General features: G+C 35.1%; 3 protein-coding genes across 18 annotated transcripts in view; 1 reads left to right on the top strand and 2 right to left on the bottom strand.

Annotated features, from left to right (window-relative positions):
- Nucleotides 1-119: 119 nt before the first annotated feature.
- Nucleotides 120-3,571, bottom strand: LOC138188578 (X-ray repair cross-complementing protein 5 Ku80). The gene is made up of 14 exons (XM_069130499.1): nt 3,398-3,571; nt 3,245-3,321; nt 2,992-3,102; nt 2,715-2,929; nt 2,473-2,601; nt 2,334-2,400; nt 2,123-2,260; nt 1,882-2,035; nt 1,661-1,800; nt 1,447-1,590; nt 1,224-1,369; nt 906-1,148; nt 649-808; nt 120-544 (listed from the first exon to the last, which is right to left on the bottom strand). Exons 2-14 carry the CDS (start codon nt 3,263-3,265, stop codon nt 530-532), a joined length of 1,683 nt encoding a protein of 560 aa, XP_068986600.1. The 5' UTR covers nt 3,266-3,321; nt 3,398-3,571; the 3' UTR covers nt 120-529.
- A 1,158-nt stretch (nt 3,572-4,729) lies between these two features.
- On the top strand, nt 4,730-6,844 carry Efr (ER GDP-fucose transporter). The gene is made up of 5 exons (XM_069130501.1): nt 4,730-5,132; nt 5,305-5,521; nt 5,597-5,911; nt 6,160-6,311; nt 6,395-6,844. Exons 1-5 carry the CDS (start codon nt 5,056-5,058, stop codon nt 6,639-6,641), a joined length of 1,008 nt encoding a protein of 335 aa, XP_068986602.1. The 5' UTR covers nt 4,730-5,055; the 3' UTR covers nt 6,642-6,844.
- A 367-nt stretch (nt 6,845-7,211) lies between these two features.
- Nucleotides 7,212-27,528, bottom strand: part of LOC138188801 (AMP deaminase 2) — a 39,676-nt gene continuing 19,359 nt past the window's right edge. For 10 of the 16 annotated variants that reach the window (XM_069130867.1, XM_069130872.1, XM_069130870.1 and 7 more), the window contains 11 exons: nt 26,818-26,995; nt 13,982-14,135; nt 11,939-12,125; nt 10,230-10,579; nt 9,917-10,114; nt 9,537-9,832; nt 9,339-9,465; nt 9,089-9,252; nt 8,710-9,004; nt 8,497-8,607; nt 7,212-8,426 (listed from right to left, as the gene is read on the bottom strand). In XM_069130867.1, the coding sequence (XP_068986968.1) occupies nt 8,256-8,426; nt 8,497-8,607; nt 8,710-9,004; nt 9,089-9,252; nt 9,339-9,465; nt 9,537-9,832; nt 9,917-10,114; nt 10,230-10,579; nt 11,939-12,125; nt 13,982-14,135; nt 26,818-26,995 (2,231 nt within the window). In that variant the 3' untranslated portion in view covers nt 7,212-8,255. Of the gene's footprint in view, nt 8,427-8,496; nt 8,608-8,709; nt 9,005-9,088; nt 9,253-9,338; nt 9,466-9,536; nt 9,833-9,916; nt 10,115-10,229; nt 10,580-11,938; nt 12,126-13,981; nt 14,149-18,486; nt 19,857-23,328; nt 23,511-26,817; nt 26,996-27,528 lie in introns of those variants that run through there. The other 6 variants (XM_069130881.1, XM_069130880.1, XM_069130878.1 and 3 more) reach the window with 6 other exon arrangements.

The following is a 27,528-nucleotide window of genomic DNA, read 5'->3' on the forward strand; positions in this document are numbered from 1 at the left end:
AATACTTCGTTATTAAGTACTTTGCGATTATAATTATAATTATAATTATAAAAGCATAATTGTAATATTGTGATATTTTATAATATCTTTAGTTTATAAGATGAAAATATGAGTATAAATATGATAGGATATTATACATTTTTATTTAATAAATAAAGCACCATGTATAGCGACAAAAAATTTTGATTCCTTACAGTGCAATAGCTAAACTATAGATAACATTATCATGTAGTAAGCTCTCATTTAAAATTATTGTTCCATACCTATGCCCATAATTAGTCCATGTTCGATGTTCATTGAATCGACATTCTATAATCCGGCTCTTGACAGATGTTCGAGCAACGAACACTGAATGCGAACGTCGATTTTATCGATTTCTCGTAAAACAGGTATCCTATTAAGAAAATAGAATATACGTGTAATGTTTCACACACTGTTAATTATTCCAAGATATTTTCTTAGATTTCATTTCAGACATTCTTAAAATATCATAAAAATCCATCATAAATCATTTAGCAAGTTGTAGAAGTTATATGTTAGCAGCCTAAAATAAAAATGGAATACATTAGATAAACATTCAGATATGTACATATACATATATATATATATTTTATACACAGTAACATATGTTTTTATTTCTTGTTATACCAGTTCATCAAGATCAATATCTGAGATATCCAGAGACAAAACTGATTCCTTATACAAATTAGTTTCAACATCAGCTATGTCCTCTGTTTTATTAGACTCTTTGGTATCGATATCGATATCCTCATTGACCTGCGTATTATCTTGCTGCTTCATCTCACTTCTAAATAAAATATGTCATTTAAAATATATTACTATATTTTTATTGCTGCAAACAATGAAAGCTTTGATATATGTGTAGAGAATGCTTATATATATACTTCTCTTTTTTTGGGTTTATACTCTCTAATCGAAATAGCTCCGCAATTTTCTGCAGATGGCATTTACTTCTTTTTTTTATCGATGGTATTTCAAAAATTTCTTTTAAATAATTTTCCGCAGGCGGTAATGGTTTATCTGGATTAATAGCACGGTACGATAACATATCCCATCTCTGTTGTACACCAGGATTTGGCATGCATCCCGGTAAAAAACACTGACACCCATCAATCTGACTATCATTTCTGTTTAATGTAATGTAAATGTGTAATCATATAGAGGATGGTTAATTATATATACCAAAATGCTAGTATCCTTACTCTGTATCCGTTAACATCAGAGAATCTATTAAACTATCTATAGCTTCATTTTGTGGAGTATTTAACTGTTTAATTGTGGACTTCATGGATCTTGTTTCCATGATCCTTCGATCTTCTGCAAATACTAATTGTATTTCTATCAAGCACTGTATACAAATATAAACAACATGTTAAACAATATATCAAAAGATAATATATAATAAAAACATATATTTTACAATACCCATGGTTCATCAGGAATATCAATACAAGGAAACAATGCAACCATTCTAGGCACGCTACCTTTTTTATAAATTTTTCTCACAATAGCAACTGAATTTGTTTCATGCATTGCTTGCACTAAACTATAAAACGGTTTCACTACATTCTAAAAAATCAAGATAGATATGTAGCTTAATTCGAAATTCTTTTGGTATAAGTAAAATATTAAGACATACATTTGCATAACTATTGGGTAAAATAACAGAACTGGAACTTTTGTAAAAATACTCCAAATCGACATTATTTCTGTCTGTAAACCCGTAAATTCGATAACTTCTTTCAGTGTCTTTACGTCTCATATTTCTCTCTAAACCCTCTACATTTGCAATAAAATATATGTATTATGATAATATATTGATTATAATACTTATAGTAATGAAAATAAATTAATATATACCAGGTACTGAAATAAAAACTCCTCCATATTTGTATCCCTTTTGAATGTTATCTGCTGTATAAGGAACCCTCTGTCTATCTAAGTATTTTGTTTCTGATCGGAGCTTTTGATTGCCTTTGGCTTTTTTCCATGATGGAAATTTTGTTGTTCTTACCTAATAGAAATAGCAATATTAAACTACAACAGTCATAATATAACATAATACACATAAATAATTTCTTGCTTCACAAGTTCTCCTTACCTTAGCATAAGAAACAACTGGTATTTTTTTATCAAGTAACTCTAAGCTATAATAAGATGGAAATGGTTTTGATGGTATTGGTGTATAAAATTGCATATCTGATATGGCATTATCAAACGTTATATGGTGACCATTAATCTAGTAAATAAAATAGATTAAATAATGATCCACAGTAACATATTATAAAAATAGATAGTTTAATAGATAAAACCTTTTCATTGACATCTTCAAGAAGGGTTTCACTAAGTGTAGGAGTAGGTGATATAATTGATTCTGATCTGAAAATAATAAAATCATAAAATTAAATTATATACAATAATTTATATAACAAAATTAAAATAGATGTTTACAGTGTGATTAATATAATTTTGTTTGTTGAAAGGCAATCTGCAATTGCATCTGCTTGAAATTGTGAAATAATATCTGGATCTTCGTTAAAATCGGACATCAAAACGATTTTCCTTATAGAAGAAAAAAAACTAAAACAAGAAATATATTGTAATTGATATTATAATACGAATTGGAATATTTTCATTTTTACTACTTCCACAGTAGTACACTTCCAGTACAATCATAATATATTTAAACATACGTGTTTTCTTTCATAAATAACACTGCAGCCTCAAGTGCTTCAATCCAATTAGAACAATGGTTTGTACCTTTTAAAGCCATACATTTTTTTACAAGATCCCAATTTGGAATCTGAAAATCTGTAAATTCTTCTACATGTTCTGTACCCAAACGATTTTTTGTAACACCGGAACCCATTAACATTATTGCAACTTCATCTTTTGGTGTGAAGAAAATCTAAAAAATACCAAATATTAATAATTGAAAATAAATAACATTAAATTAAAATTTTATAATACCATTTTCTGAATTTTTCGCTTGGCAATATGTTTTGCCTTCTCCAATAAGGAATGATTATTTTCTATATTTGGATTTGTTATTCCAATATTTATTAATAGTACTAATGATTCCTGAAAATAACATTAACATGTTTCTTGTATTATATTATGTGAATGGTTCAATTATATTGATATTCGACCATAAGTTTAAAAATGCATAAATTTAAAAGAAATGAATTAATAAAATATATTTTTAATGGTGATAAAATATAACCTTTCGTGCTTTCGGTGGCATTTTACACAATTGGAATTAATATATGCTGTTCTCAACGATATTTGTGTTTAAAAATCCTAAAAAGGAAAAAAATTATAGTCGATTACAAAATGAAGATTAATTACTATTCGGGGAAAAAAATGTTCTAATCACTGTTGCGGAAAAAGGACGTATGATATATTTTTAACAACTATTGTGGAAACATATGAATTATCTTGATAAGAAATTTCTTTCATGCGTTGTATCATATTAGAAAACTTGAACCAATTAATTGTATACAATAAAATCTATATTTTAGTTTCTATATCTTTGATAGCTGGATAAAACAAAATAAGTCAGACCTGTTAAGTCTTTAGCAGTGTCGAAAGCACTTATAATATTTAATGGTGATTAAAATGCTGATACAAAATGGTGATTAATAAATGATTAAATAAAAGTGCACTATGTAAAACTATGTAAAACGCAGATATGTAAAAGTGTAGAAATGATGATAACGTTGAGATAAAAGTATTATATAGTAATGACGGGATAACGTAACGATACTCGTTTCACAAATTTCAACAGTAAAATGTCATCCCGCGCTATGCGACTTTCGTAAATTGCGAGTGGTGGGGACTTTGCAATATTTTACACCAATAGGAATGCTCGATTTGACTTTATAATATTTTGTACCAATAAGAGCGTCTATTTCCACATATGAGCGCGCGCTAATTTAGTTCATCCAAATATTTAAATTGGTAAGATTGATGAATAGAAAATATATTTAAGGCAATATTCATTAACAATTACGAATAAAATTATGTTCTTAATGAAATGTTTTTATATTTTATACGCGTATAGCTGCTATTATTCAATAAAATATGGTATTGGTAAAAATACGATTACGATATATTATTTCATTATTCGTACTGTTATTAATAAATATATTTCAATAATTCAAAAATATTTACAAATAGAAAAAGATGGAAAAATGTCCTATCCTGTCTTCTAAGAGTCTCTGTTAAAAACAAATGTCATTCTTTAAAAACTAGTAATTAACAATTTAAACTAATTAAAGTTAAACATCATACTTATAAATAGGTAATATAACACACACAATATTATACATTAGTATATTTCTATAATAATTATTTCGTTCTTTATGCCAGCTTCAAATATCAGTTTTTTATATAGTCTCTGTGTTCTGTTTTTACAGTTTTTTTCAACATGATTTTTATTTCACACAATTTAGAAAAAGCGGTCGATTCTCTTTTTAACTTTTGAATCCTTTCGAATTTATATTTTTAAATTTTATCCTTCGGATTTCAATACCTTAATATTGTCTATACCTAAGAGCTTTGGTAATGCAACAAGAGTTGTCGTCACTATTTTCCAGTAGAAAACAATTTTATTTATTAAAAATAAGAAATAAAATTTCTCGCTGCACATAGATTTGAACATTTATTGCGTAAGACGTATCTTATATAAGATACATAACTTACATTAGACTGTTAAGTTATAGTATGTATGGAGGCTATTAGAGACTACAGTCGCATTAGTTGTATACGACCATGAAATAAATAAAGTCCTTCATATGTACTGACAGTGCATTCTTTATTTTCTTCTATATATATATAGAAGAAATTGTGTGACGTTTAAATGATACGCGAGACTATTATGTATCGTGACTTACTGATAACTCAACCAGTTATTAGACAACACGTTTCACATAATTTTGTGGTAGAATAGTAATACTTCTGACAATACGAAGGAGCGCCCTATCGCCTGATGGTTTTAGGTTAAACCCTGTGATATTTATTAAACAATAAAATATGCGTGCAACTATTGCGATATTGTGCGTGTTCCTCGGTTGTTGTAGCAACGTCGTTTTCCTGGAACTTCTTGTTAAGTTAGTATTGCATTTTGTTTTTCTGATATATTCTATACATTATCTTTATATACTACTCTCAAAGTTATTAACGTAACAACCTGCATCTTTTATAACGATATAACTCAGAATTGTGAAATACTAAATCAAACATTACCTATTATCGACAAAATAAAAATAATTACTTTTTCAGGGATGATCCAGGCAGTGGAAATCTTATTACATTTGCACAGTTCCTTTTTATATCGATAGAAGGATTTTTATTTACTTCAAAATGTGGGACTGTAAAGCCCAATATAGGAATAAAAGATTACTTTATATTGGTAACAATGTTTTTTGTTGCAAATGTTTGTAATAATTATGCATTTGATTTTAATATACCCATGCCATTACATATGATATTCAGAGCTGTAAGTATTTAAATATGAAGTATATTACAAAATTTGAATTCCCAAGTAATTATTGTTTATATTCAATAATTTTAGGGTTCTCTAATAGCTAATATGATTATGGGTATCATTATTTTAAAGAAGAGATATGTTTTTAGTAAATATTTGTCAGTATTTATGATCACTCTTGGAATTGCCATTTGTACTATTGTTAGCGGCAAAGAAATTAAATCTTTGCAAGCCAAGAATGTAGAACAAGTACCGACAACACCATGGGATGATTTGTTTTGGTGGATATTAGGTATATCATTATTGACAATTGCACTATTTGTATCTGCAAGAATGGGTATCTATCAAGAAGTATTGCATAAAAAGTATGGAAAAAATCCAAGAGAAGCTTTATATTACACGGTATAATTTCCTATCTCATTTACAAATTTATAGAATATGTTCAGTTTAAATATACATACATCATTATGTCTGTAATTATTAAAAATATGGAAAAGGTCTTCATGTTAGAATTGTTTCATTTAATAGAGAAACTTGATTAATTTGGATTCTCTTCCAAAGCGTTTATATAGAGTGTATACATTTAAACTGGATATAATATGTAGTAAATAATATAAATTATATATATATAATTAAATATCTGATTTCAGCATTTACTACCTCTACCATTTTTTTTAACATTGGCTCCTAATATCTGGGATCATTTCATGTATGCTCTAGCATCAGATCCAATAAAGATATCTATTATTAATCTACAAATGCCAAAATTAATTCTATATCTTATAGGAAATGTTCTCACACAGTATCCTTTCACGAATATTTAGATATGTGATTAATATACACAATCAAATTTTAATAATTTATAATCCTTAACAATAATCTTAGATATGTGTGCATTAGTTCCGTTTTTACATTAACAGCAGAATGTACATCACTCACAGTGACTTTAGTCATAACATTACGAAAATTTTTATCTCTAATCTTTTCTATAATATATTTTAAAAATCCTTTCACACTGTACCACTGGATTGGTACAATTTTAGTCTTTCTAGGAACAGTAATATTTACAGAATTATTACCGAAAATCACAGAAAGTCTGCGATCTACGGATAAGATTAAAAAAGCTCAATAATAAATAAAATTGTTAGATATTGTTATATGTTGATTGATGTAACTGTACAAAGCAAAGCGAACATGGTAGATGATATAATAACGAATAAAATGCCTTATGAATGAATGTAATAATTGTAACAATAAGAAAACAGAAAAAGAATCATTTTTGTTTTTTTCAAGTTACATCTATTAGAACTAAGAAATAAAGACGATTTTTCTCTATTTTCTTGTGAAATCTATTTGTCTATAACGTATATCATTGAAAACATAATAAGTACATACATTATTTTCCCCTAATTGCGTATTTTTATTTTACATAAACAAAATTTTTTATGAATAAACAATTTATATGGATATCTAGATAATCTTATCTATCTTATCTTAGATATCTTATCTAGATAAGATTTATGTAGATAAACACATATATATATATATATATATTAAAGAACTATATATATATAGTTCTTTAATAATTTCGGTACCTTAAATGAATATAATTTATTTCGTAAAATCAATAAGCTTTTAAATTTGTGGCATTGTACAAGAATGTTTTCATGGGACATAAAATATTTTAAGTTTAAACACAATGTTATTTTGACGGTACAAGTATATTTTTGTTTTATAAGATATACCTTATACAATACATACATCATTTCTATTTAGCAACAATTTATATTCAATATTAGGATTCGTTACGAATGTTGATATATCATCATATATTTGCCAGTAAAAGCTCGTTCATCACAAAGTTGTCTCAAAAACGAAGGAGGAAATGATTACATAATAATGATCTGAAAATAAATTTTATGTTTGCTATAAATCTAATTATTTTACAAGAGGTACTACATTTAGTGCCTTCAATTTAATATTAATAAAGGTGAAAATTATATAAATATTATACAGAGAAATATTATTTCGGAGTAAACTATCCATACTCGAGTTAAACATATTTTTTAAAAACAAATACACAATTTCTGTAAAAATGTACAAAAAGGTAAGTAAATAACATTGAAATTGAAAAGACTGAACTGACATACTTTTATATGACTAAAATATGAGAAATGAATTGCTGCTTTGTAATATTTTACATTTTTTTTTACACAAAGTTAATACGATACTCAATTCTAATTTAATTCACATACATGTACGTAATAAAGATTAGCAACACTTGAAATTGGAATTTCATCTAATATCTAACTATTTTTAAATTGGTCAAAGTATATGAAAAATTTGAGATTAATTTCTCCCTGTTTTACATTAAAATTTTGGAACCTGAGTGAAAGACGTTTTCTTATAACTTAGTGTTTATACATTTACTCTTAAGAATAACCTTGTTTTCTCTATCAAAACATCTTAAGGGAAAATTATCACGTATAAATCATGCAATTAACATTATTGTAATATACATTATCGAGTGATATCTAACTAATAACCAACAAAAGAAACATTTTTGCAAAAGTATCATTAAAAGTTGACAACAATTATTAGCATACATCACATAATTATTTACGTTACAAGATTCATTTTATAAATAATTCTCATCGTAGTTTCGTCGAATTTTATAAATACTATTTTGTAATTGTAGAGTAATTGTTATATTATGTTCAAGGACCTTTTGTACTATCGCTATGGATTAAAATGGAACGGCTTCGGGTTTTTCGACAACTTTAAAAATATTCGACAATTCGTCGACTAATGTTTCGTATCGATAGGCCACCCGAATATCCGGTACATTCGTTCGCGTAATATCATTACCGGCCACACCCTCTTTTGTATAATTTGGCCCAAGCCAGTATTGTTTACTCTATAAAGTAAGACAAAATGGTTATATGGTGTTAATTTGTTTACCTTATGAATAGCCGTAGAACGCATACCTTGTGTGGAAAACCACTCATAAGCACGGAATTACGCGCTAGTTCACACATATCGCACGAACTAAGCTTCCATACTTGTGCAGCAATACTGTACTCTTCCATCAACGGTTCCTATAAAAAGATATTATCATCAACTTAAATAACGTAAATAAAAGAGACGTAAGCGAGAGATATTTCGAACGAATAAACGGACAATTGCTACATCACGCTGACCTTGGTAAAGTGAAATTGAAGAGGATCATCCGTGGAAAGACTTACACACAATCCTCTTGCTAAATATTCGGGTAATGGATTACGATGATAATTTAAGAAAAGAGAATTATTACTAAGAGGCGACATTGCAATCCCAATTTGTGCTAAATAATATAGATATTGTAGTACTGGCACTTTTCGAAGTAAAAGACCATGAGAGATATTTTCTGCCATCATATAACCGCAAACAAGATGTTGAATGGGACCAGCTTCGCCACAATGAGGTCTGAGGACGAAGGTGTTTAAACCTTGTTCCCTAATAAATAACATACTCTACATCAAATGTTTGTCTAATCAGGGAGCTAACGCCAATTACTAGTCGCAGAAAGTGTATACGTACGCTCTAAAATGATTCAAGACGGTCATGTTGGCATAAGTGTAGTATTGATAATATCCATAAGGAGGATTTTCAACATCATCCCATTCTGGGGGTGGACAGACATCTTTATCGAATAAAGGATTTTCAGGTTTGCTCTCGTCATCAACTGAATCAAATCCTATTACCTATAGCGATATGATAGTATCGATGATTCTAAAATACCATACCAATTCCAAATATTATCAACGTTTATTGTTAGAAATCTGCTTACGTATTGGAGAAATTTATGTAGCTCTGGGTGAGAATTAGCGTCATTCGTTACTTCAAAAAGGGGAAGAAAGATGTTGTTCATTATCTCTTGGAAATTTGTCAGCAATTTGTTCAATTTAAAAATGTCACTAAATGGAAACGGCAGATATTAGAATGATTTTAGCTGAAATATTAATTGAATATATGCTAAATAACTTACTAAAGCCGAGGAAGCTGAATGAGCCAGCGCACATTGTCGGAATATACGTCACTTTGAATTGCCCATTTTGCTAATTTGTCCCACTCTTCTGGGCTTTTGCCGTAAATCGAAAGACGTAGTTCCGCATTTTGGTACTTGGATTCTTCGAGATCGCTGGCGACTTCCTTGATTATTCTTGCGAAAAATTTACCATTCAAGTAGTTATCCGTTTTTAGAAACACTTCACGCAGGCGACTTTCACCGATTGGATTGTATTTGGCGTTGAATTTGTCGAACCTATGGAACGTGTTTCTATCCTGAAAGAAAAGGGAAAAGCCCGGGTAAATATTTTATTCTGAAATTTATCTTCCCATACGTATGATATGTCAATGGAAACTTACCGCATGCACATCCAACATATCAACACTGAGATCGTAAGTCGTCAGATTCATCGATTGAAACACCTCCCGTAAAGTCATTGTTTCTTTGTTCTTGGAGTACGTGACGATTTCATCTGCGTGATTCTTCAAGGTTTTCTTAATAAATCTGAGCAGATGCTTTTGATTCATGCAAGATGCTGCATGAATATGGGTATCAACCTGAAGTTAATAGAACAAACATTTCAATCTACTTAAAACTATATTATCTCTTCGGTATTCAAAACGTAAGTTGTAAGTTGTAAGTTGTAAGTACATCCGGCTCTCCCATACTAACCTTTCTGATGTTATAGAAGTCCCTATGAGGGACTGCTTTTTGACTGGCAAGTTCTCTAAGCTCGTTCAGTAACACATGCAGTTGGAACTTTGACGAAAGATAACTCAGTCTTCTGTAGCAAAAAGATTTTAATGGACCATCGGCGATCATCGCGCAAAGAAGGTTCATGTCCCTGACAAAAGTGGCTAAGTCAGGATACGAGTAAGGGACTGGCTTCCCATTAGCTAAATCTTCCTCATTAGCGTACAAATTGAAGACACCGTTAACGGGAGCAATTATGTAATTCTTTGCCATAGGAAATTCACATTCCCACGGATCTCCTCGAGATGCAGGTGCGTGCACAGGATGATCTAATAGTAACATTGTTTAGGGAGGACAAGTATTAAAACATCATTCATCTCGAGTTACGATATGCAATTACTTGCAAGGTAATACAGTACTCCATTTATTCTTTGGGAAATTTCAACGTTTTTATACGCATCGATACATGGACAGAAAAGCAACTACGTGTGCTACGTAAGATGATATGAGCTTTAACCCTGCTGCACGTCCTTTGGATCATTTCAGATCCAGTTCTATCTTTCTATCGTTAGACAGCATTTCTCAAATCTGAGGAAAATATTTAAAAAATCATCGTTCAGGTGCATGATTTCTCTTATCGTTTGTACGATGAAATGTCTTTCTCCGTTGAAGTTGTTTGAAAGCGAGATTCAATGATCGCAGCAGGGTTAAAGCTGGTTCAGACACGGCCAGTCAAGTGGCAAGTAACAAGTAAACAACAAACTACTAAATAATTTGCCCGTTCGCAAACGACCAGTGGTACAGTAAAACGGTTCAGCCAAGTACATCCGAATTGTTAGATCTTCCTGCCAAATAGGAGAACGGAACAGCATTTCTTTCACTAAATTTACCAGATGCATCTCTTTAATGGAGTTCATTAGCAACTTGTCACGTTTGCGCTAGGATCGGAACGCTTGCCAAGCTTATCACCTGCTTCGTTCACGTTTGGACGAAATTTCTCTTGCGACGCACAGTGGAACGTACCGTATATACTATATTTACTCAAACTTGGCTCGTTTTAAATCAAACATAAATTGACTGAACTCGAATCAAAGCTCATTTAATTGCTCTTCAGCTTATGTTCTGTATTGGATTTCAGTTAGTATTTTTAATCCCGTCATCTATAAATTATCCGCAGCAATAAGCCTATATATCCAAGCCAAAAATCTTCTCTCATTTCCCTGTGGTAATAGCGTCAGTCGGTTAAAGCTGTTGTCAGCCAAAGCTATCGTCGGTGAAATTTGGCGTCGCTGACAAATCCGATATAGGTAAACGGTAGTCGGTGACTTCAACGATAGCCTAAATTCCTTGTTACTCGCTTACTGTACTGGCCAATCCGTGTCTGAACCAGTGCTTGAAGTAGGTTTGAAACAAAGGATAAGAAGGATAATAAGGGAGGAGGACCTTCCAGAGGTGCGTCTTCAATCAGTGCATCGATGTATGCGTCGGATCAAACGTCCACGATTTCGCTTTCAACTTCTAACTGCAACTTCTTACCTTGAGAAACAATACGTTAAAGTAACTTTACGTCATGAACATTTAAGATGTCGGGAACATTACTTGACGTACAAGACGTACAAGGGGGATTCGCCAAGAGAAAGATCGTCAGGCGTTAAGAAGGTAGTACTCTGCGAATTTGAAATAAATACCTGCGATGGCTTTACGATCATCGTGTTGAACTTCGTCGTCGCTGTTCACTGGCCTCTTATCGACGCTACGTAGAAATCGCGATGTTATAGAAGGGAAGCTCTGTTTAGAATTATTCATGTATTTCTCACGTATCGCCAGTGCCTGAACCAACATCTGCGACGCTTGTTGCAGATCTTCCAAGGGTACCTGCAAACGCACGATGTTTTAGTTAGGTTTTGCAACTTTATGCAAACGGTATACACAGTCCCCAAAGTGACTTCCTTTCGCCTCCGTCTGAATTTCTTTAAAAAAGTGTCAGACATTTTATATAAAATTATATACAGGGTGTACCATGTAACCGTGGTCAGGATCTTTTGGCTATTTTCTGAGAAAATCTGACGCTCCAAATAAAAGTCGATCGATGTCTCGTCAGCTACAAGCCGCCGTATAAAAAATTTCCAAAAAGTTGTTTTTTCGATAAGATACCTCGAAGTTACCTTGACGTTTTTAAACGATACGGTAAACGATACGATATTTTTGGCTTCGTATCGCTGTAACCGATATCAAGACCAGTTCACCGACATACTGTATCGTATTCTTGACTCTCGAAATTTCGGCTCGATATAAACGACAAATATACCAGCGGAGTCTCGGTTATCCGACGTTTCGTATTATCCGAGATACTTTCAACTTTACCCATTATTTACTATTACTCAATATTTTCCAAGATTTTAACTTGAAATTTTAATTTCGAAGCGTAGCCAGCGAGATATCGCTAAAGCGATTAATCAAACGTTCTCAGCTGATTAAATAATTAATTAAACATAAATACGTGTATCGATTACGTGTGTATACATTATCAAAATCTTTTCTACGATTTCGTCGAGGTTCTACCGTGTATCTAAAAGTACATACTGCATCGTATATCGTATATCGTTACTTTTACGAATTTCAATAAATCATGGATTCTTTTTATAACTGTCGTTAATATTCTTTGTCGCATCCCCACTCTAATTTTTCCATTTTTATTTCGTTGGAACGTAAAATCGATGTTTGGATCGTTACGCATCGTACGATACGATCGTGTAGCGATTAAAAGAGCTTCTTATAGAATAATGGAACAGAGGTTTGGTTACGGAAGAGAGAAATCGTAACAGAGGTTTCCTACGTAAGGCAGCGCGCTCTTAAGGTTTCCTTTCGTAGAAATCTCAAAAAAGCATAATCTTCTACGTAACACAGATTTTACGCGTGGACTCGATCAATTTGTTCTATCCGTTACAACGCATGACAACGAAGTAACGATAATCGACAGCTACTCGTCGTAAAAGCTCGACCACAATACGGCATAATCTAGCCAAGTTACGTTTACTCGAAATAGACGATGGAACATACGAATAGAAAGGAATGAATAAACGATTAATTTTATTTCAGGATGATTATAATCGTTGGTTTTAAACTTTCACGATCATTGGACGACGTATTTGCGGTTCTTCCTGGTTCGGATCCGCAAAAAGCGGTGTGGAATGCTCGCGGAACGTTCAAACGAAGCACAACGTAGGGCAACTGTACCTAATATGGGTCAGCGCTTAATATGGAACGGCGCAATATTTCTATAACCGAGTAATTGACAAAATCAATCGGTAACAGTATTTCGTTGAAAGCAAAGCGTATTAATCTTTTTCCAGTTTCGCTTGGAAATCTGTCGTTGAACGCGTTTGATCGTTGCGTTTGAACGCGTTTGACAGTTTTGGAGAGAGGCGAGTTAGATAGCGAAACTTATCAGTTCTTCGGTGTCGAAAAGAAATTTACCGTTTTATTTATTTTCTTCTTAATGTAACTGTTATTTCACCGACGAAAGATACACGCGTCTAATATCAGGTTGTCGCACAAGTTGCTTTCGTTTTCTAAAAAAAAATAACACAGGTGTTCTATTAATAAAGACACGGTTGGAAACTGGAAGAACCAAAAGTACGTTCAACGATCGTAACTTTGTCATTTTTACGAGCGTTATGAATACTACCAACGTTTTCAAACGACTACTGTCTGATTCGGTCTTAACGTACCCCGGACGTATCTTCGCCGGATATGGAGACCCTCTGAAAGTGTGGCACGAAGTCATTTTCCTCGAGATTGAAGATATGATCGACGTCATCGGGAACACCGGGGCCGAGCGATGGTTCATAATGGCTACGACGTTCCTCTAAATCCTTGGCAGCTCTGTAAGAATACTCTAAACATGATTCTTTCACTCGTGCAAACGTAGAAGCCTGAATCGCGATCGAACGAACAAGCGTCGACAGTTTTTACGAGATACAACACATACTGATATATATTAGCTATATTGGATAATCTGTGAAAAATTGATAGAAAATAACGAGTACATAAAAAACTTTATACAGAAATCAAGTTATTTGCATCGGGTTATCGTCTAAGGATCGACGAACGAGCTACAGGTGCTGCTACGTTGTAAACAAAAAGTTGATCGCATTCTTGGAAGGATCACTGAATTTTTGGATGCTCGCTAAATTTTATGGAAACGTACGTTTTCAGCGTCATATTACCATACCAAATATTACGAAAAGGCACGACATTTTTTACGAAATCGGAATCAGGCACGCCAGCAAACAACCTTTGCCTGCCTCGGTGTCAATAAAATTCTTTCGTCACCACCGACACATTGTTGCTTTGCTTTTGAATCAGCGATCCAACAAGTTGCACTAAACTTTGACACGTAGGTTTGCTCATCTCGTACAATGTATGAAATACGTGGTCGTCCTCTGACAATTCTCTCGCAGCGACAAACAGTCGACGATTAACAGTGTGGATGAAAATTCACGCGCGCCTTGACAAATGCTCAAGCTTGATCCTCCGAAAGGAAATCGAAGCCTCCAACGAAATTTCGTTGTTTTCGGCTATAGAATCTGCCTGGCCCCATTCGTACCATCAATTACGAACCTTGTACAGTTCCATAAATTGAATCGATCCAGTGACAAACCATTAGCGTACTTCTAACGAGACAAATTGGAACTTTAAGCTACGTTTAAATGGTTGCTGGCTAGCCTACGTCATTCGAACATCGTAATTCTGAACTATCGTTCGTACAGAACAGCGCTTCTTAAACTTTTCTTATTCGCGACCCCAATTATACAGACGAGAAGGTACGTACAATAAACATACGAGTAAAACGTTAATCGGCGACTAGATCAAAGAAGTTTAAGTTTAAACAATTTTCCGTTGTATCTACAATTTTATCGCTCATTACCACTTATCGGGCAAAATTAAATTTGCATATTTATTTTTGCACGAGGAGTTGAATATATTCGTGGAAGATATTTTGGTTTTTTAAAGCCATTTTAGAAATCGTTCAAAATTCTGGCCTAATTCCAAAAAAAGAAAAAAATCCATTTGAACGATTTTTCAAAAAGCCGATGGTTCATATCCATGTCGATTAATAACTGGCGGAATTCTTCTCGATCCTTTGACGACGGACGATCGGCATTGTTCGTTTCACCGATACATTGTGGCATTTACAACAATTTCGACGACCCCGTAATCCTGTTACGTAACTCGCGTAACACGGGGTCGCGACCCACAGATTAAGAAGCCCTGGTACGGAACAAAGTCCTCGCATTTCGTCTTTGCTACACGAAGAGAGATAACGATGAAAAAATGAATTACGATCGAACCAAAAGTACGTAAATGTAAAAGAATAGCGTTGCTATCGAACGAGAAAAGAAAAGTCATTGAACACGCGCTAACGTATTTAAATTAGATGCATCGAACCTGTCGTTTCTGTTTAACCGGTTCAGGACGGGTATGCATTATATTTATATAACATGACTCGAATATTTCAGTATCTTCGAGCGATTAAGTTTCCTTTAAAACAGGATTTCTGGCCGTGTAAATCGTCCATGTAAATCGCAAACTGACTTTTATCATCGTAAAATAAGTGCGTTCGATCGGATAACGCAGTGTAATAGAATATTAGAACGTACGATAGCGATAAAATGTATCGAGTCAAGTAATTAATGAAATAGGAATAATTAGAATGTAAAAAAATGAATAGCCGATAATCTACATATACATTAATAATATATAGTTACAAAGCGGGGAAAATTTGTCTTTGTTCGTTGGCATCGTTGAGAAAAGATACAAATTTTACTGAGAACAGCGGAAAAAGAGAATCGAACTATGGTTGAAATTAAATACAGATCATAAAACACACAGAGAAACCACAAAGCTTAGACGTACGTGCAATTGACAATTTTAACGCAGTTGATAACCGTAATTGTCGCAACAATTCTATGGAAATTGTCGACAAAGTTGATATCGCCGTTTCAGCGCAATAGCGACGTACCTGCAAATTTGTGACCTTCGAAGTGAACGCACCCTTGCTAGTCTCAGACATACCTGATCTTTCCATTATAGAGAAGCGTACGAACGATCGATATTATTGTCAATATTTAAGTTTCTCAATATCGTACTGGCGATATACAGGGTGTCCTAGGTTTTCCCAACCTCGTCGATATATTCTATAGGTCAGGATAAGGGAAAAACGTCGATAAACGTATCGCACATCTGCTTCAACAACGACACGACGTCGTTCAAGATTCGTAGAGTTTTTGAGTTACGTTTCTTTCGTTTTCTGAGGGAATAATAGATGCACAACATGTTTTGCTTGTATTATCTCTAATATTTCTATGTATTTCTATCGTATGATCAAAATGGGTCATACATAACATCCATCATTTCCTTGGAAAACGAAAGAAACTTTTGGGACAATCTAATATTTTCTACTGGTAGAATCCCCTAAGTGAAGCTCTCAAGCTTCACCGCGCGAAGACAGCTGTGCCGCTACACATCGCATCATCGCGAAACCAGAACAGTTCGAAACGTTCGATCTCGTTCACCCTAAAATCATGATTTTTCAGTTGTCATCGCAGCGGATGATCGACCTGTCGTTGGAAGCTTCGTCATGGAGTCATAATGAAAAAAAAAAGAAAAAAAAATAATGAAATAAGATAAAACGACCTAGCAAACCAACCTTTCCTCGGCGAACTTCCTTTATTGCTGTATAAAGTAGTAATAGATCAGGAATATTTACATCTGGTAGTACTCAGAAGGTATCATAATATGTACTTCTACGACCGCAACTGCAACGAGTAATAAACCAGAAACTTCAAAGGGTAATAAATTCGATCTTTCGCCGCTGCCAATCTCGTATCGACAGGAATGCTGAACATCTTGAAACAAACTTGTACTTAAAGTCGTACAAGAATCACGATAGCTTCTGGCTACTACCAGATACGAATGTTTCTCATCTATTAATACCTTGCGTCGTGGTAATGCACGTTCGTCACCGCTCGTTGCGTATATCTTTTCTTTTTTCTCGTAACTCTTTAACGATGCTTCCAATGGCGTACGTTTATGTAACTTCTTTTTTTCTTATCTCGGCCCGTAGAACGTGTATAGACAGCGTCTGGCCGGGAAAACAAAACTGGGACAGCAAACACCTTGTATATCGATCATCCGCAGCGTCTCCCACGTACGATATTGTTGAGAACCTTAAATATTGACGATAATATCGATCGTCTGGACGCTCCTTTAAAGTTTCATAATTTTCCGAACGTTGTTGACCAGTGGACGAGAGTAACGTCGCTACTGAAATATTTGTTGTTAGCTAACGCGCTTCGTAGCAATAACGGCGTAAGTTGCGTCGTAAACACAGCTAAAAGTAAAACCAGAGAGAATGCGAACCACGTTGTTTATCTCGACATTGTAAAACATTTCCTCCGTTATTTAATTACAAGTTTTACTAAACTCGTTCGCTTCGTCTCCTGAGAAATCACCTTTTTTTCTGCAGTTGCGTCATCGCTGCGCTGGAACGACGAACGTACGTAAGGCACTCTGAATTTCTCCAAAAATCTGCATAGAGATTATATCTCTTGCTATTTATAACGTTTAGGTGAAACGTCTTAAATTAATCTTTCTGCTATTTTCAACCGCAATTCATGAAAAGCGTGGTCAGACTGCACAATTCAACAATCAGATCTGCAATCTTATCGTTTATTATCCAAGCTAACTGTTAGATTGTCTCAAAAGTCTCATTTTCTGTTTTGTATTATTTTGTCGAGCTGTGTTGTTACGATCCATTTTGTTCTATCATCTACTTTTGTGTTCTTACTATTCTTTCGTAGTAACAGTAGTAGTAGGACAAGCTGGATCATACGGAATTCGATGAAATAATATAAAACAGAAAATGCCGTGCATCCGTTGTTTCCTGATAAAACGAAAGAAACTTTTGGCACAGCCTAATACTTCTCGTTTCATACGAAGACGGATGAAAATCACTCGTCAGATCCAAAAAGAATATTCGTACCATCGTACAAGAAACACATAGCGATCCGACTGATTCGAGCGCGAAGAATATGACACGTCGGATCCCGTATTATCGATTTCTTCGAAAACTATCACGCGCAAAAGAGAAATTTTCAGGGTCTATCTTTAAAGTCCCGTCCTAAAAGGGTTAAAAGGTGTGAGCAATCATGATGACGGCATTTTAATTTACCTCAAGAGTATCCTATTATCCCTGAGCCATCGTTTCGATTCGTTCGCACCAGCGAACATGTTACACGATCCTTCTCTCGTATTTTACGTCTGTTGCATGCACGCTGACAGCGTCCGAAAAACGAAATGTTCTCATAAGCAAATGTTCCTTTCTTGTCGCATGCTTTTTCATTTCTCTTTTCTTTACTTATCGCAAAACTCGACAAAGCAAACAACGATATTCCAGTTTCCTTATCCGTTACATTTTATTATCAGTTTTCATCGTGAACTTGGTCGTTCGTTTCGTCTCAATGCGAACTTTCCAGCGGGATTTAATTCACGTTTGGCCTCGTTCTAAGCTCACATCGCATCCATAACGCGTTGTGTCTCGTCAAACGATCGTTTAGTTAGCTGGTTAAACGTTAGCCAGTTTACAATCGAGGGACCCAGATGTGGAAAACGTGCGAACACGTGGTACTAAAAATTGACGGCAAAATCAGCTTCAGCAGGAGAATAAATTCTTCTCGAGAAAGCTAATGTTAAATCGCGATCGTCTTAATCGTTCATCGACGTACATTCGAACAGCTCTTTTTACCGCACGGTATTCCGTCCAAGCGTTAAACCGTCTGCCAAACACGGCAATATCCGAACGTTTTGTTATGCGATTATAACGTTTCTCAGCGACCGATGCCTTCGTTCGTTTCAAATATGTACATATTTTATTAGCGTTCACGTGCGATGTATTCTTTCCTCTGCTCCATCGAGTGAATTCTCACTATGACAGTTTGGTAGGAAACTATCTGCGTTCTAATTGTTGCAAAAAAATACGAAAGTGGTGCAAGTGTCAACAGAATTAGGCAAAATACGCGGCGTCGGAACAGCCAGAGACATTAGAAACCATAAACAAAAACATATTGAAAATTATCCAAAGCGCGTAGATATAAAAATTTTGTACAAATGGAAGTTGTTTATGTTGAAAGAATTACGTGGCGAATTGGCAGGCAAAAACATACGGAACCCATAAATGGAATTTATATCTTATTATAATACTCTGATTCGGTGTCCTCGGCTCGAACGAGTCAATTCGCTGCACAAAACTCAGCAGTCTATTCAATATCCACGTTACATCCCTACAATTCCTACAGATAGGACTAACATTAACTAAACATTAACCGTCAAGTATGAAGCATAAAATTATATTCGCTACATAAGAGAGCTAACAGGAACGAAATAACGTATGTTCTACTAGTACAAATTATAAAAGGAATAGAACAAGCGTCAAGTTTCCAAACCAAAGATCGTACACGCGAGCCTCGTTGCAACAAGATAAATAACGATAAATAATATTAATAATTTAACAAATTAGCGCTGCGTACTACTGTTAATATTAACCAATTAGCTGTTGCTAACGATAGAAATAAAGTCGCAACGAAACGACTGTTTTCATTGTTTAATTTTATTACTGCAGTTTATTGCAGTTGCCAAATTGCGATTTAAACAGCAAATTGTAACTACTTTTCACGGGTGACGAGTATATTCGTCGAAAACAGCTAACTGGTAGCGATTAACAGTTTGCTTCGCGAGCTAGGTAGATCGTCACGTTTCTTACGATGCCATCAGGTGTCCCAATACTTATGCACTTTCATCGAGCTTCGATGCAGAAGTGGAACACATACGGACAGATATTATAGATTGTACGTAAGAATTACATTGCGAGTTGTCTAAGGAGACGGAATAACGTGACTTTCTTTCCCACTAGATATAGAGGAAAGTCGTACAGTACCGGCCAAAACTCTCGCTTCTACCGTTAGTTAAATGCGCTATAAATGGGCAATTAAATAAATACTACGAGAATGCAAGGCGATAGGGAAAACATAATTGAAAACGATCTTTTTTCATTAAATAAAAAACAGTTTTTCCCGCTTAGTTTCACCTAAGAAATGGCTACAACGCGCGGAAAAACACCGCTGACAAATATTAAAAAAGAAAATAATGTCGATACATGTATCGGCGCCGTCGCTAAAGAGCTTCTTCCTCCTCCTCGATACGCGTATCGACCCCGCGCTGAACGTGTCAATAGAAGGATGAAAAACGCAACAGGGATATCGATAAGTATTTCGAAATTTTCCCACACATTTTCAAAGTCTGGTAAAACGGTTGCCCTTTAATTTAAATCTTCCGCTTGACGCAGGAGAGAACGCGGAGAGAGAAAAAGAATACGTTTGCCTACGGAGGGTTAATTTAATCCTGTTCGCAAAAGGTTACACGCTACATCGCTGGAAGGCAATGAAACGAACGGTAGAACGCACGAGCTACATAGTTGATAATAGAAAAAGCAAAGAGTCGATATGAATTGCAGCATATGGTCTTTCTTCACTGAGCCCCTCAATCGTCTTGTTGTCGCGAAACATGTAAATATTTACGACCATCGTCCGGCATTTCGAAACGGTATCGAAGGCAATCGGATTCGAAAAAAAATACCACTTGTCGGAATTCTACCGTAATATCTGTGCAATAACGCGTTCGATTTTACTCGCGAGGCTTTAAGTCGACTTTACCGTAAGAATGTGTAAAACGTATCTGCGATATTTACGGTATTTACGATATTTACGGTACTATTGTACTGCACGTGTGCGTTCGCAAACAGAATAAAATCGTGCGAAGATAACGCATGTACGGTTCGACTGTTAAACACTTCGATCGCATATACAATGGCTGTTGGATAAAAGACGCAGACAGAATTTGTTCGCGATCGAACGAGATAGGTTTCGAGTAGAGCAGCGGCCGTATTTGTCCATATGTTGCTACGATCGCTACGAATGCGCAACGATTTTGCGGTAAGAACGACAGGAAGATCACCGCGACTTGAACGAAGAAACATGAGAAAAGGAAATGTGTCGATGATCGACAGACGGGGGAACGAAATTTCCATAACGACGTACATCTCCTACGCGTAGCCTGTTACATAGAGCGCTTGTAAATCTTGACGATATCAAGTGCAGTACTACCGCACCCTTTCGCGAGTTCGGAAAATTTTTTCACGAAATATTCGGAGGAACGAATGTCCGCAGCTATTAACCAGTTAGCTGTTGCGACCTCCTTGAAAAGCGTATACCCAAAAAAGTGTGTGGCAAAAAGTAAGCGAGTTTACTCGTCGAACAAAAAATATATGTGACTGTTGTAATATAGGATTAAGTTGCACCGAAAGGACTGCTTTATTTCTTAATTTTATTACTGCAGTTTGTTGCAATTACCAAATTGCGATTTAAACAGCAAACTGTGACTACTTTTTACGGTTGACGAGTATACTCGTCATAACACGAAATATTGCCACTTCTTTGTGTCGAGTATACTCGTCGAAAACAGCTAACCGGTTAATGAACACAGTGTCGAATCATGCGTCTGCATATGTGCTCTATGTATGTATACGTGGCTCACGAAAATATTCGCACGCTCCTAGGAACTGTTTATGCATATACGAGTCGCTCAACGCAAAAGCGATGTAAACACAAAAATGCCGATCACTGATTAACGAGGAACGAAGTCGGAATCCTGTAACGTACAATAATATTAAAGAACGTTACACCTGTTTTATGTAAGTCACTGTACAGTTATGTCTGAAGATAGCACATCTGCACGAAACAGAATCAAGGTTAAGCTTCGGAGATGCGGCGTTAAACCAAATAGCTAGAAAACTGACTTACGCTACTTTCGCGTTAGACGGCTCATATTATACGAAACGTTTTGAGACTTCATTGGCTCTGGAACGGGACACGACCGTCGTGATTACATTGGTAATATTTGAAACGAATCTGAAAATGTATGTAAAAATTAGAAGATATTTTACGGATTTCGTAAAAGTTAGTGTATTTGAACAAAGCATTTGAACAGTGAATTATTCGCTATATGAATAATACACAATATGTTGCGAGACTATCTTTGGCACTGATTGCATGTCGAAGACCATTGTTTATGCTGTGTATTAATTTTTCGTTAACTGTATGTTTATAATAAATGTCTATGTATATAAATGTGATAAATAAATCTAAAAATGTATGCACAAGTTAGCGTACTGTTCGTTTGAATAGCCAATTATTCGCTATATTAATAAGCCACAAATGTATGTAGCGAAATTGTCTTTTGCGCTAATGGCATGCCTAAGACTACTTATTCATCCTGCATGCTAATGTTTCGCTAACAAGTGTATGTCTGCAATAAATATTTTCCAACTTCTCTACATACATTTCCGGACTGCTTCCAAATCTTACTATCGTAACCACGATAGTCGTGTCTCGTTACTAGACCGCGGATCTTTATGCAAAGATCGTTCATTTGAAAATACAAAATTGCACAAATCACGCGTAATATGAGGAACCATAAGAAAACATCCAAAGTACAGCGCTTTCTATGATACGTGATAGTTAAATCAATTTCCCAGTTTCTAGAGATTCTTTTTTCTCAGCTATATCCTTAAGAACACGAATTTCCGTGAAAATTCACAGTCTACTCGTCTACGGTGCCAACGAAATATCGAAAAGTTTCGTACACGCATAACGTACACGATATTCCCGTAAATAAGAATTCTGTGATAAGTTTTGGAACGCTTTCACGAGCCACTGTGTTTAAGTGTTTAAATGTCAAAATGTCGTTGAGGATTCGCTCGACGGTTTATCGTTGCACAGGACGGGAAACTAAGCGAACGCGAACGTCTAACTAGGAAGAGACGGCGGCTCGACCTTATTTCCGTTCCCTTTCCGTTATTCATCGATACAACTGTAACGTGTAATTCGAAGGTGTCACGGCATAGTAAACGCGGTGAGAGTCCGCGAATGTAAAATTTCTGTCAATCGATACGTTAACTCACATAGCCTAGCCTCGGAAATTCTCGTGGCGAGGTCATGAAAGACTATCGTAAAGCCGACCGGGGATCATGCGGTCGTCCAACACGAGTCTGATATTTCTTGGTAGAGTACCGGAAACGATCTACGTTGCACGCAGATCATACCGCCGCGCACTTCCTACCACCACGATGGTCTTACGACTACTGAAAGACCGGCCATGAAGGCTGCTCGCGAACCTAACCCCAACCTAACCCCTTCCCCACGTCTATGCCACTGCCACGCCATCATCGTCGCGCCACACCGAATCGCGCCACTCGCTCATTGTCAACCAAGCAACCACATTGTCCATATTGCGAAGACGTAGTTCGTTTGATGTAGCCCCTATAGGTTGTCGCTGCTTCAATTAATCGCGGTAGCTGTATTATCGTTATAAAGAAGCTTTCATTTAATCATTTAGGAATTAACCCGAAGGTAACAGGCGACGCAATTGTATCGCCACAAGGCAGCTCTTGAAAATCAATTTCATCGCGCCATGATGTTCCGCTATGCGTAGCTGTGATCCTCGCAAAGAACAAAACCATCGCAGATACTTTGATCTGCTATCTTGTATTCCGACTATATTCTGTCACAGAAAGTTATATCCTGTATTTGTTTACCCCGGTTTAGTCTCGGCCAACCGTTGTCGTTGTGTTCTGTAGGCACCGAGATAAGGAAAAAGCGTCGTATAAACGTATGCGTGTTATTGGGAGCATCGTTAAAGAGTTATGACAAAAGAACGATATAGGAAATGACCGATAACGAATATGCGTTACTACGTATACTATACGTATACTAGTACAGAGTATGAATGGATCAAGAATAATTACATCCGATGGTAGTCAGTAGCCACGATTCTACGACTCCAACTACAAGTCCATTTCAAAATGTTCACCATTAGTGACGATATAAGATTGGCAGAATTTCGAATGGGTGCTGAATTTTTCAAGTTCATTCAGAGCACTCTACCAGTAGAAAGTACAGAGAATTCGTCGCGTTTCTAGACTGCTAGATAAGGTGCGATGAATGAGCCAGTTGTCGTAGCGAAGCACGAAATAGATTCAGTCATCGCTTTTCCAAAACACAGACCGTTTCCGTCTCACTGCGTCACGTAATCGCTTCCGAGTATTCGGATAATGTTCCTTGTGCGCCGTCTGATCTTTTGCCCCGTTTTTATGGTAAACACTACCTTGCTGGACAAGGAAAACAGCGATTTCCTTGACCAGCAAGTACTGCACTTGAATCTAATATAAATAATATATAATACATGACATTAGTTAGAGTCACGTTTTATACATTACACAAAATACACCAGCTACAATGGTAGCCACAGCAGATTAAACAGTAAACCAGATAGATCTACGTTGCAGTATTGATCGCTACTTCACTGCATACGAACTAAGATCTATCGTGTGAGATAATTTTACCAGTGCTCATTTTAATCGCAAACGTAATAGTGCTTGTACTGAGAATATGTTAACGGCAAATTATGTGAAAAAATTAGTCGAGTCGTAAAATCATACTTTCTAGTGGAAATTTTATTCCAAGTTTTAGTTTACTGCACATATCTTAGAATGATAAAAATGAAATATTATACAGGGTACTTGTTGACCTTTCGTTAGGCGGCTACTTTTTTTCCACCTGGCCTAAGCAAGCAAATGTAATAGAAATCGAGCGCAACTGAAAATTTATTTTCAGAAGCTTCAGCACTCGCATCAAGAGGCATGGTATGGAACTAACAAGAGTAATAGCCAAGAATAGAATTGAATTAGGTACATGCACCTTCGTAGATAATCCCAATTATAGACGGCAGTTAAAAAGAGATCATAAATTCTGACCATCTATAAAAACGCATTGCAATGAAATTTACGTCTTTTTAAGACAACACGAGACTCACAAGTGGATCGCATAAAAGTGCAATTTTCAACATTAATAGAATGTCCTGAAGGAAATGTACCGGTGTTCTATTTTAAAAGCACGAAATGACCTCTAAAATGAACGTCCAGGGCAGGGAAAGATTACAGGCTTTTTTAGACGATGGAAAAGGCAAATTTCTTCTCAGCAGCGAACAAAAGATCATAAATTGGAAAATGTAAAAATTCCTAAACTGAAGAATTAAACGTAATCTTAAAAGCATAGTTAAATATATTATTTATCTTAATTCAAGTGCGTATCAAAAGTATGATACTTATATTCTTAATGTAGTATATGGTTAATTGTACTTATTAGTAATGATCGTAACGTGTAGTATGTTCCAGCAATTTTATGAATGTTTACTACGACTATTGGAATAATTGTATGTCATATTTCATTTTGTAGTTTTTAAAATTACTTCAAGTATGTCTTGTAATAAATGTTATTCTAGTAAGTAGTATTTTCTAGCAAGTATCGTGTCCTATACAATGTTATATAATGTACATATAACTATAATATAATAATTTATAATAATAATTTTGGAGTTACGTTACTAGAATTTTTGGTTAATGTCATGATATAAGGATAGCTTAAATTTTTTGGAGAATACGAATACCCTGTAGCTTAAGGCCGTTTAAAATCGTCTTCGTTATGCTTTTCTCTCGTTATTCTCAGTAACGCTTTGAAAAGGGCTGTATCGCGACTACACATAACTACTGCAACGGGTTAAAGAATGACCTCGTTTCGACGTTGAATTTTCATGAATTCTGGAGCAAGGAAATCGATTTATCAAACTGTTCAACAAACTCGTAATATCTTCAGTTTGCAAACATTTACAAGAATAATTACCATTTTTATAAAATGGCAGTGAAAACTGCTCAAATATAAGAAAAAAGTTTTCGGGTAATTACTTTTGACCTACGTGATATAGAAAACCTTAAGGTATTAGTCATGTATATATAGAACGTGGTTGAAGAATTATCAGTACTGATAATCAATTCTATATATACATCTAATCAATTCTAAATAAACATCTCTACACCGAATCCATAGAGTTATTGTGACATGTTTAAGTGCACTAATTGGATAAGTAAAGATTACACGTACATATTTGAACATGCTCTTACAATTTTTTAATTTAATTCACAGTATCATAAAAGATAAACGAAGAACATCATTTTACGTAACTTATAAGATAATTTGTAATAACGTCTGGATAAGCTCAAATAAACCGAATCAGAATAAAACTCATCCCAAATACATTTTATCGCTATCGCGAATGGAAGAATACAAAAACCGACAGAACTTTCCAGTACAGTAACTGAAGTACTAAGAAGACCAGTAGGCGATCGTACTTCCAAATTTTCCACGTATGATTCGTACAATTTATAAACTGGCGTATTTCGGATCTAATTCGGCTGGACTATACCGTGGCTGCTCTCATTGCGTCACGTGCAAACAAGTTTTATCGATGTCTGATTAGACGTCATCCGGTCGTACCACGATCACCAGCGTGAATCAAGGTTCATTTTTTAAAAGAAAAGTACGAACGCGTTACTTACTTGACGGTTAATTGCCTCTGTATGAGAAGCTTCTTCTCGATTTGTTCGATTGGAAATTGCGGGACCTCGTAGGGGGCAGAAATTTCATTGGGCAATTCGTGCGGTGCAAGTCTTAAGGAGGTTCCACCACCTGCACCTGTTCCGCCACCTTCCAAACCAAACACCGGACTTTCGCTTCCTGTAATGAAAAGCATAGTCCCTTTTTAGTAGAAAAACGTTTACACTAAACGTATTATTATACCTCGAAAGCGGATGCAAAATGCCTTAAAACGAGTTTAGTCGAGTGCAGCGGTTCTTAATCTCTGGTCCGCGGACCCCAAATGGTCGCAAACTCTTCACGGTGCGACGCTCACGCGCAACTTGTTATTTTACTACTCGAGTAAAAAATATTTAACCGGTTAACTGCGTTCGACGTGTTTACTCGTCGTTTTATTTACTTATCATGCTAATTACACACCCCATAAGAGATTTTTAAAACTAAATTCCGCAGTTAACTGGTTAAGGAGTACGTGTACCTAAAAAATGTTCTAGATGTATGCGCATTTATCTTTATTTATTTAGACCGAATATCTCCTCTGCAAATTTGAAGATCGTTGATGAGCGATTGACGAACGTTTTAAATATTTCAGGCATGTTACGGATTCAAAGTTTGAATCAAGCGGAAACACGAATTACTATATATATATATAGTAATATATAGTAATAGCGACA

Source organism: Bombus flavifrons, chromosome 17 (assembly GCF_040668555.2).
Source record: "Bombus flavifrons isolate JBK064 chromosome 17, iyBomFlav1_principal, whole genome shotgun sequence".
NCBI classification, from domain to species: domain Eukaryota; kingdom Metazoa; phylum Arthropoda; class Insecta; order Hymenoptera; family Apidae; genus Bombus; species Bombus flavifrons.